General features: G+C 39.4%; 1 protein-coding gene across 1 annotated transcript in view; it reads right to left on the bottom strand.

Annotated features, from left to right (window-relative positions):
• Nucleotides 1-2937: 2937 nt before the first annotated feature.
• Nucleotides 2938-11132, bottom strand: part of LOC104078628 (MHC class II transactivator-like) — a gene marked incomplete at its 5' end in the record, with an annotated part of 9035 nt that continues 840 nt past the window's right edge. The window contains 9 exons of the mRNA XM_009580332.1: nucleotides 2938-3010; nucleotides 3657-3740; nucleotides 4210-4293; nucleotides 5107-5190; nucleotides 5529-5621; nucleotides 7095-7175; nucleotides 8506-8577; nucleotides 9444-9617; nucleotides 9731-11121. Coding sequence (XP_009578627.1) covers nucleotides 2938-3010; nucleotides 3657-3740; nucleotides 4210-4293; nucleotides 5107-5190; nucleotides 5529-5621; nucleotides 7095-7175; nucleotides 8506-8577; nucleotides 9444-9617; nucleotides 9731-11121 — 2136 coding nt within the window. The remainder of the gene's footprint in view (nucleotides 3011-3656; nucleotides 3741-4209; nucleotides 4294-5106; nucleotides 5191-5528; nucleotides 5622-7094; nucleotides 7176-8505; nucleotides 8578-9443; nucleotides 9618-9730; nucleotides 11122-11132) is intronic.

Below are 11132 nucleotides of genomic sequence, written 5' to 3'. Positions count from 1 at the left end.
CTCTGTACAATTATAAGTTCTCTCCATGTTTACAGAGCTGAAATAAAAGAAGAAAAAAAAAGAAAAAATTGTTTTGCTGTTGCAGTCAGCAGGACCGGTATTTGGCCCACATCACTGAGGCAAGCAGCGCAGACACATGATAACACTTTGAAATATGTTATTGCCTGTCATTGCCTAGTTATTCATAACTCTCTAAAAGAAGGCCACATAAACAACACACAGTAGTGATTTCACTGTGAAGTACAAAATAGGTGCTTGTACATTTATGCTGCCACCTGCAAGTGAGAAACTAAATCCCAATCCAGGTATATGAATGAAGAAAAAAAAAATTAAAGTTCTCATTTGAGACAGAGTAAAAACCTTTGAAGATTGTCACTTCAAGGATTTTTGTGCAATAAACTGAAGCTATGCATTTGGATTTCTGTGATAATGTCAGAAAAATCCTTAATAGTTTTCCAGTTCTAATTAATTTCTTCTCTTTACTTCTTTCTTTTTTTCCTAATCTTTTTGAAGGATTCAGTAACGAGAGTGATAGAAAACTATCTTTCTATCCCTTAAGACAGCATATCCCTTAGCATCAAGAAAAGAGCCACTTCTAGATTCTCGTGATAATCTTACAATATTGGACTGTTTTCTAAGACTGATCATTCTTATTTATGCTCCTGACCCTAATGCTTCAAATCAGTCCAGACAGACAGGTGAAATCTGTAACATTGAGCTTTGGAAGTCCAAAATCATCAAGCTGAATTTGATCGCAGTTACCATTGGCACCATCAAACAATTAAATTTGATCTGTCACTACTTCAGACGTTGCAGGTCCAGCAGCTTGCAGTCCACTCTTTGATGAATTGATGATGGAATTTTATACTATCAATATCCTGGTGATTCCTGGTCACCTTTAATGGTGATCACAATATCCAGATACTCTTCATCTTTGAAACTTGATGTTGCTTAACTCTTCATCACTTCAGCAGAAACACAACTGCGTCTTTGAATAGTGTTTTAAATGGTCTTTATAAAATCTGAACTCCATCATTCACCCACTTCAAGCATCATCCAGAAGCTTAAATGTGACTTTTTTTCCATTTTGCCACCATCATGAAAATCAGCCACCAATTCATAAAGCAGCAAGAAGATAGGAAAACACAGAGGACACCTTCCCCTCTTCTTTGTGTTACCTGTGAAATGATGAAAACAGAATATTAGATGTATGCCCATCAGCTTAATCTCCCTTAACATCTCCAAACCCATATATTTGATGTGCTCTGAAGATAGACAACAGTGTCTGGTAGATGCTGGATGTTTCAAGTTTGGGAGGATCCAGATTTCCTGCTGCTACTAATCCTCAGTGCTAAAGATGACGAATGTTTCCTCACGTACTCAGATACTATACTAATGTGGTTACTGGTGCCACAGGCATGTGCTGCAATCATGAGAGAACAGCAGTGGAGGAAAATGCAAGGGGTTGTTTATGCAGAGCTGTGTTAAACAGATCTTTTGCTTGGTGTGAAAGATGACCACTGTCCAAGAATCGCTGACTTTCACAGAGCGGAGCTCAGTCTCACTGACTGCCATTGCTCTATGTCCAGAGGAAAACCGAGATCATTTGGGAGCAGACCTACATGTTCAAACACTCTTCTTGCATGCTCCCCTTAAATAACAGACACAGGAGGTTAGAGAAAGCTTTGCTTTTGTAAGGTTCCTGGCAGTGTTCATATCCCTAATGTCTTCTTTCCCAAGTAGGTATGGTTATTCAACAAGACAAAGAGTTAGTTGTACTGTAGGCTATTAAGGATCACTACATTTTTTCACTGTTGCTGTATAAAGCTAGTCTGTGAAGCTGCTATGGCACCTGAGTCTTCCTCAACCTGTAGCCTGATCAGTGCCATACATATAGCCAAGTCTACATCCGGTGATCTACATCCACTGAGAGCAAGAGTCATGCAAAAGCTTGGCTCACTGCGTGGTTTAGGAAGCCATTGGCAACTGCAGCCATTGCCAGGACCATTCAAACCACAGCTCAAGCAGGTGGTGATCACTCTGCAATGTGTTCTTTGCCATCTGAAAGAAAGCTGGAGGGCATCTGGTGTCTGGCTTGACTCTGGCTTCTTATTCTTCACTGGGATCATTTCACTGATGCATCCTGTATAATTTTTTTTAAAAACAAGAGGACCACATGGCAGAAAATTGGGAGCAGAAATCCTACACAAAACCCTAATTTCCCATGCCTGCTGCAGCTCCTTCAGTCCAGGAGCGTCAAGCAGTCAGATCCCGGTGATCATCAGCAAACTGTTAGCAAATTGCTAACGATACAATTATTTCAAGGATCCTTGAAACTGCAGGCAGAATCAATGAAGTAAAAGTGACTGCCAGTGGCTCAAGCACACAAACCAGACTGAGAACAAGGAATGTAGGAACCAGTGGTTTGCTCCGAGTCCAGAATAGGCACAGTTTCACAGCGAGATAAGCAGCTGCTGAGGATTTGTATTAAACAAAGGAAAAGTGAAAGAACTTACTAAAAATTAACACAAAATAATCTCTAAGGAGTACAGAACTAATCTATTAAACATAAGAAGTACACAGAGCTATTTAGTTTTCTGCAACAGAAAAGAGAAGGTAAGCAGGCCAGCTGCCAGTCACTGAACTGGGCTGAACTAGGAGTCCTAGAAGAAGTCCATTCTTGTTGATGCAGCTCTTGCAGTCTGCTAGTGCTGGTGCCAGGGAGATGGGGGATGCAAGGTCAGTGCGGGGAAAGGAGGCCTGATGTGATACTGATCTGTGCCACTCTAGGGCTGCATCTCTCTACCTAGCCATGCATGCGTTGGTACTGTTACTGTGCGTGCTGCCAGTGAGACCAGAATTAACAGCTGCCACAAAAACAAATCTTGTTGTTTCAGAAAGCCAGGGTTTATATTACCTTTGTGGGATCACCTGAATCTACACAGTGATCCTAGAGTCCAGCTGCTGAAGGTGTTCAAGAACTCCATAGGGAATGGTGGGATTCCACATCCTGTAAGGGCAAATTCAGAAAGGAAAGAGATTTTAAGAAGCGTAATTTGCTTCATAGTTTTTTTGGTACATATGTGTTTTGTTTCGTTTTTTTTAAAGTTGTCTTTCCCTTTTGAACATCATTCTATAAAAGTGTATAAGCTATGGAACAAATGAAAATGCATTTTCATTTAGAAGAAAGCAGTTGTCTCCCCCATAACCTGGCTGACTCTGGTTATTGGACACACTACAGTCCTGTGTCCATAACTGTGCTTTAGCTTTCTATCAAACTCCCTTCCCCTGAATGTGTACTGGCAGCTTCAGTCTATTTAACCTCTAATGATGGCTGCTCGTTGTTAATCCTTCAAATACAAGTCCTGCAGCACAGAGTAGGTCAGGTACTCTGGGAGGGTAGAAGATTAACAAAAGGAGGCTCAATGTAAACTATGCTTAAAGCAGGACAAGCTTGCTTGCCTGGGACAATAGGGAATTAATACAGCTGAAACCAGAGACAACATTTTTAACATTTCTGTGACTGCTTTTGTATTTCGGTGATGTCTTTTTTTGTGCCTCTTATAAATCTGACAAATACAGAACACAGCTTTGGCATGAATTCTAACCCAATTTACAGAACAAAGATGCAGCAAACAGCATATCAAGAGACTTACACCAAGTTCTTTATATGGGGACATTTTCGTAGGCTGTCAGTCAGCTGCTGGGCTCCAACACCAGTTATTTTGTTATACTGAACACTGAGGAAAAAAAAAAGTTGTTCATCCAGATCACATCATATAGCGGTATAATCAAACATTTCATTCAAAATCAAAAATACTATACGGGCTTATCTGCAGGTGGGGGAAGAAAGAAAAAACCAAAATAGATCCTTGACTCAAAAAACCTGTAATAAAATACTCAAAAGGTCAAACTGGAACTTCATTAAGTTAGTTCATCTGAGGGATTCCTTATTCTATGTACCCAAGGTCCTTCCTCAACTCCCCATGACCCTATTCTCCCACCTTAAAATGGATTTTTCAGTTTTTTTTTTAATCCTTTCTAACCACTGACTCTCTGGACTCTGCATAATCACATTTTCCCTGTGAAATTTCCCTGAAATTTTCTTCCTCAATTTCTGTCTCCTCTACCCCGAGGACAGAAGATTTGAATTTTCAGTATCCAGGCAACTAAGCTTTCCTGGGCCATCTCAAAAGATTTCATACTCACTCTAGCACTCTTAAAGATGCCATAGCAGGAAGAACTTTCGCAAGATTTTCTGCTCCAAAATCACAAATGCTATTATTGTATAAGCTGCAAAAAACCAAACCGGTAGAGTCACAATTGAATAATGGATAATGTAAACAGATTATATATTAAATCAAGGAATTTCAGATATGGTTGGTACATCTTAACTTCCAATTAATCCTTATCTATTTGCAGTTAATATTTAAAACACAGTTTCATATTTTCTGTATCAAGTAAGGCAAATGGCCACATCCCTTCTTCAGCTAGCACAGCTACAGCAAAAATAGGTCTAGATTCTTAATGAATAATAAGAACATTTCTGTCTACGTTAGACCAAATTAAAAATCTGCAAGAAAATGAAGCTCAAAGATTTGGGGCACAGCACTCAAAAGATTTCCATGTGAGCAAATTATTCCAGAATTGCACACCACCGTTTCTTGCATTCCCTACTGAGATACTTCATTCAGGCCTATGCCAGACATTTTAATGAAGTGGGATGGATCATTGGTCCCATATCAGCAAACACACACCACCTCGTTGCTGGCTCAGGGCTTAGAACTGCGCTTAGCAAGCTCCGCATAAGCTTGCAATAGAGCATGGCCCTGGGTACACATTTGTACAGGGTATTATTCATAAGTGGGTATTATGGATTGGATTTAAAAATCAGTACAGGCCTTGTTATATTCCTGAGATATCCTTCTGTATGTCTACACTGGGTAATACATTTCTCTCCTCTTCTCTTCTCCCTAAAGGCTTTATGCAAGAATGAAAAAAGCTTGGCTGCTGCACAGTGTACATATTTGTTCCATGTTCAGTAATTTCTGACAGAGATAGCAAGGTATGTTGTACAAAACAACTGAACAGGATACAACTACTTACCTTAGTGTCTTTAATGAAGACAAGCAAGGAAGAGCTGTAGCTAGTTTCTCTGCACCCACATCTGTTATCTTATTCTGTGATAAGCTACAGTAAGTGAGATCGCTTTGTTAGTTGAACACATTTATTCTAATTTATTACAACGTGAGGAAAATTCATTTTTGCTATCTTTTTTATATAATTTGGACAGTCTGCTTAGACTAAATGCAGGGAGAAAGACAAATTATGGCCCTTGAAGGGAAATAAGGAATTGCCATAGGATTAACCTATTCCTCTAATGAATGTACAGATTAAGCATGTCCATAGACTCATCGGTCTTCCACGCCCACAGGTTAGTTATGCCCATAATTGTTAACACACAGTCCCTTAAGGCTCTAGGCTTAATCTATTAATCTATTTTCCAGAACTGTTAACCTTGCACTTACTTTAATGTTTCCAGTGATGTCAGGGTTGGAAAGACTTCAGATAGACTCTTTGCTCCTTCATCTCCTATGCCATTTTCACTCAGAGCATCAAGGCTGGGTCATGACAAAGAGAGAATTAGCTTCCTTTTAATCTAAATTTGTATGGTTTATTCACCTCAGAGACCACTCTATATATCTTGAGAAGCTCCTTCTCTGCAGTAGCCTCAATCAGCAAGAAGCATCACAGAAATTACAGCTTCTCTGATGAGCAGCTTTCTGCTTCCCAAATTTAAGAATTTTTTTTTTTTTACTAGTTGAATGGCTTGACCCATTTCCTTTGATATGCAAATGGAAGCACTTAATGCCTTGGTTCTACCATACACTGAAGATTATTAAAATGGTTACGAAATAGCTGTCTTCCAGCTATGCTGAAATGAGATTCCTGTGCACACAGAAATACAGAACTGACAAAATCCAGCAGATGCTGTAAATCCCTGCCTAAACAGCTCCTTCTCCAGATAGGGAGTATTAGAAATGAAGTTTTTCCTCATTCAGGTATCCAGATGGAAAGAGTTTTAGATAGTCACAATTTTAGATACTGGATCGCCTTCTAATCTGACAGACAATGCTGGGATACATCGGACTCATTCCAATTTTAGAGCTTTATTGTTATCCCAAAATATCATGAAAAGGCCAGACACAATACAGACAAATGGCCAATGGGCTGAGCCAGTAAGGCCAAAGACCCTCTCAAAACCCAGTAATCTTCCCACAGAGATGATGACAGAATATTGACTATTGTTGCTACAATTGTTTCTAGTGTAAAGAAGCTTAAAATTCAGAGACAGCGGGTTTGTCATGGATACGAGAGAATAAATAGTAACTGGAGTTCGTAAAACGCTATTTCTAATACTGCTCCTGGTAAAGGAAGGGACAAAGACCGCGTGAAAATACGTGGGCAGAACAAAACCAGATACTAGCAGAGTATGGCTTTTTTTAGATCTATCTTTTATATGAATCAAATCCACAAAGCTCAATGTCTTACAAGTTCTACCAGAAGTTCAGGATGTTCATTGACACTGGAAGGTGCACAGCACTGGCACAAATACTGAAGTTAACACCCAAATTTAACACTGCTTCTGGTTCAGGAGGGAGCCTGTTCTCTCCTGGGGCAGACACGACCGTGAGTCCCTCAGAAACCTCACCACGAGGGAGCCTGGAGGTCGGGCATGTTATGGAAATGTTATGAAGAAATAAGTAATGCGCAGACAGTGTTGATCAGTGCTGTGGCAGGAAGGGGGAGCACCCCGTGGGCTCGTACTAAACCTTTCCCACAAGCTTTTAGCCACTAAGGAACACACGGAGAAGTGACTGAAGGGGCATTGAACGAACCACTACCAAGTGTCTTAAGGGAGATGAAGAGCGCTATCTTTTAGTCTGCGGTTATATTTGCTGAATGCTTTTGTTGTTCAGCTTGTTCATCAAAGCAAGTAGTCTTGTTGGCAAATAAAATGTTTCTTGGGTACATGAGCTCCCTCATCATCAAGGGCTGCAACATTAGCAAAGTTAATCCTTAGCATTACTCACTCTAAATGCTGAAGTGATGGAAATGCGGCAAGAATTTCCACGAGTTTTAGGAATCCCTGTAGGCCACATACTGGACCCAGACTGGAAGAAAATAAATATAGACATGCAGCAGTTTTTTCACATGCTCAGAAACAGCAAAAGTTATGAATTGTTAAGTTCTTCCCCTGCAGCCCCAAATGCAAGCTAGTTTACACTCTTTAGCAGCAGCCATTCCCTACAATCTGCAGCAAAGATTTCTGCTTTGAAGCCTCCAGATGAGGACCCCACAAGGCTAAAGTCAGACAGAGCAGAGCTGCTTGTACAGAAGCAGCACTACATGCATTTGCCACTTTTTTATTACTCTTTGCAAGACTCATCTCACTTGTTTTAGATTCCTGCGTTTCTGTTCTTTTTCTGTTTTTTTCAGGTTTTTCATTTTAAGTATTATAATCTTGATAATGGAGATGAAAAAAAAATTATCTTCTTTTTCTTTTCCCAACTAGTGGCAATTCAGACTAACTTAAGATCAACATTTTACTGCAGATTAAAGCATAAATTGAACTTTAATATTGCAGCTCCAAGCATTTATCCCTCAGACGCTAACCTCTTATTTGGAGTTTCCTTGGTATCAGAACAAGTTCAGCCTCATTAAAAGGATCAGAATTTTAACCAAACGTTTAAAATAAAGGGAGAGTAGGAGAGGAAGCAAGAAGAGAAAGCAGCATTAAATCAGAAGTGAGGCCAAGCATAGCAGTTCTAGACTGGGTCAGATGCGAAGAACAGGAAACAGATGAAGACCCGGATGAGAGTTCTCCATTGCACTGGTGTAATTTCTGCCCAAATTAATTCACACACTATAGCAGGATATTTTAAGCAATAGAATAGCCTTGGAGGCTATTTACAGTTTGTGGGAAAAAAGAAACATTACTACACCTCATTTTCAAAGTCAGTGTTTCCAAGTCAATCTCCCTTCTTCCAGGAAAACAGTGCTAAATATTTTATTTGGGAGGCATTCTCTGACCTTATTGTCTCACGGTCTAAGCTCTGATAGGGCAGAAAACTACATCAGAAGACTCAGATAGAAAAGTTGAGCATTTCTGGTGGAAAAAAATATTTCCCAGGTCGTTGGATCATGATCAAGATATTTTATACCTTGTGGCACAAGATCTACCTCTGGTGATAAGGAGCTAACTTGTAGTAACATCAAACAAAATTGATACAATCATGTTGATCTGTATCACTGGAACCAGAAATGACGTTTTTTGAGTTTTGGCCATAACTTAATAAATCTAGTTGAGAAAAGCAAAATACTTACTTAATGCTTTACCATAAACTAACTATACATCAGTTCAATGACTGCAGCCAATATCCATGACTCTTCTCAGTCTTAAATGTAATCATATATCAATCAACAGAGAGGTATATCACTTACGCAAATTCTAGTTTTCTGAGGTTTTTGATGGCAGGAATTTCATAGCTGCTGCAACCAGATGCATCTTGCACACTAAATAAATCACAGTAGAACCAGAGTATGAGAAATATTTTAGCAACCAAAACAGTGCTTTAAAAATAATTTCTTAGTAAACTTTTACAGGAAATAAACCACTGCGGCATTAACTGAGGAATCAGGAAACTTCAGAATAACTTCTGCTCCAACCTTCCTTCATTCAATTAATTTCAGTCTGATAATTGCCTTTCATAGTGCAGTCGTTTGCTCTTTTTCCAATAAAACTTAAAAATACATTCTTCTATATGAAGTATTTTCTGTCAAACACGAAACTTATTTTGTGTATATTTTAATCAAAATGCTCTGCCTGTGTTAAAATGGAAGCCACCATTTTTATTTAAAAAACAACCACCAAAATACTTTACTTATGCATCTTTTAATTGCAACCAATCCCCTAGCCACATCACAAGCAGGGATGAAATACAGGGTGTATAGATCACTAACACAAGCTTTTACCTCCTGAGCTAAAGGTCGTTTGTGACTGATGCAAAACAAGCCTTCATTTATGGCCCAGGTGCTAGAAGGGGGGAAAATCAGTTAGCCCAAGTTATGGAACTGAAAGCAATTGGAAGATAGCATACTCAGAGATTAAAAAGAAATCTGAAGGAAAAAAGTGACAGCTGGCTTTTTTATTGGCAGTTTTGATAAATATTCTGCATGGTGCTGTCATTGCTCCTCCCTGCCATGACAACCACCACACATCAGGGTAGGAGACCACTCTGAGACGATACAAGAGCTTGCACTGCCTTAGTTACTCCTCCTTTGTACAAGCAGAGGAGTCCATTCTCCAGCACTGTCAATGAACCCCCATTTTCTTAATTTGTTAGTATATTAAGAGGACTTTTGATCATAAATAAGCCTACCAATTGATCATCTTCTCCTGCATCTCTACAAGGTCTGAAAGGTCACTGACGTCCTTCATTGTCTTTGCCTTAAAGGGATCAAGAACAAATTTCTCTGTTGATGCTCTCAGCAGTTCGTAGTCTTTTGTTTGTTTTAAAGATTTCCAGAGCCTGACTGTATCACTGAGAGAGGCCCTGTGAAGTGACAAAACATGCAAAATCAACAGATATGACTGCTGTTGTTGCACGAAAGTGTCATCTACATACAGTCCTATGAATGACACTACTATCTACAAAGAATGACCAACCTGAACGATGCCACATTCTTTAGGCCAACCAAGTCTTTTAGCCCTTGCATGTCAATGCTGCTGTTTCGCAAATCCAAGGAAAACTCTTTTCTTGACCTTTTTAAAATAGAGTGCAGTACATGGATATCAGGCGGTGTAAGAACTGCGCCCAGAAAAGACAGGTCTGGCTTGAGCCTTAAGGCCACATGCTGCAAAAGATAATTGCTTTGTGTTTCATAAATACAATGTAAAAGCTCCAGTAACCTCTCTGGACAGAGCTCATTTATTTGCAGCCTTCTAATATATTTCAAAAGTGTCTTCTGCTTCTTGGTTGATTGTTTTACATCCTTATTTGAAAGGGAGCAGAAGTAGGGGTCATCCTGGAGGAACAATAATCCAGCCAAAAATCGAGGCACTAAATCTAACCAGTTACAAGTTTTTTTCTTCTTGGATGGAAAAGACAGGTACTTCGTTAGACTTTTATCCTTGATCTCTTCTGCTAACATAAGGTGAAGCGCACCCAAGAAATTCTGAATGACAAAATCAGAGAATGTGCTCCCAAATTCCTCTTCTCCGCTATCTGAATGTCTGGGGAATGCAAATGGCAGGAAAAATCCATATTTCAGAGCAAACTCTTTAACTTGCGTAGAAGGAAGAAGATCACTTTTCATGGCACTTTGGTGCTTTTCTCCAAGATACCAGGCTATACGGGCTAGCGTAGCAAGACTCTCTTGATTTTGCATGGCTGTAACATCTGTTTGCATAGGTATTATCTTTTGCTGAACAAATTTCAGGAAGACTGTAGTAAGAGTTGAAGGAAGGCTTTTGTCTCCTATTTCAAGTACTGTCTCACAGAGGAAACAAACAAATCTACACATAAGAGGGCTGTAACAATGACTGAACAAGTACTCACACTCTTTGATTAATTTCAGTGCATTATCACGGTAGGGCAATCCTTCAAAGTATTTGGTTATGTACAATTCTCTCTGCTGAGGGGAAAATCCTACTATTTCAATAGTTTTATCCACTTTGGACACATACTGGTACACCTTGTCTTTTGGTCTTGCTGTAAGTAATAAAGTACAACCATTGAGTATCTTTTTTTGGATGAGTCCTGAAAGCAGCTCCTTTATACTGTACAAGTCTTTTTCAGGCTGGCTGAACAAGCAACGAGGAAAATACTCATGATCGTGCAACCCTTCAAAACCATCAAAAACTAGAAGGACTTTAGCAGGATTTTGCAAAATATACTCAAAGATCTCTTTGCTTCCCTCTTGAGGTTTTACAAAAAATTCAAGAAGCAGATACTTCAAGCTGTATCGCTTCTCAGGCAAGCTTATTTGTTTGCAGTCAAACCAAAATACAAATTCAAATTGAGAAAACTCTCCATTGGACCAGTCCTGGCAGATCTTCTGAACAAGAA

Source organism: Fulmarus glacialis, unplaced genomic scaffold, assembly GCF_000690835.1.
Source record: "Fulmarus glacialis isolate BGI_N327 unplaced genomic scaffold, ASM69083v1 scaffold34276, whole genome shotgun sequence".
Classification (NCBI taxonomy): Eukaryota; Metazoa; Chordata; class Aves; order Procellariiformes; family Procellariidae; genus Fulmarus; species Fulmarus glacialis.
The sequence above is the reverse complement of the archived record's forward strand: the minus strand, read 5'-3'. Positions and strand labels throughout refer to the sequence as shown.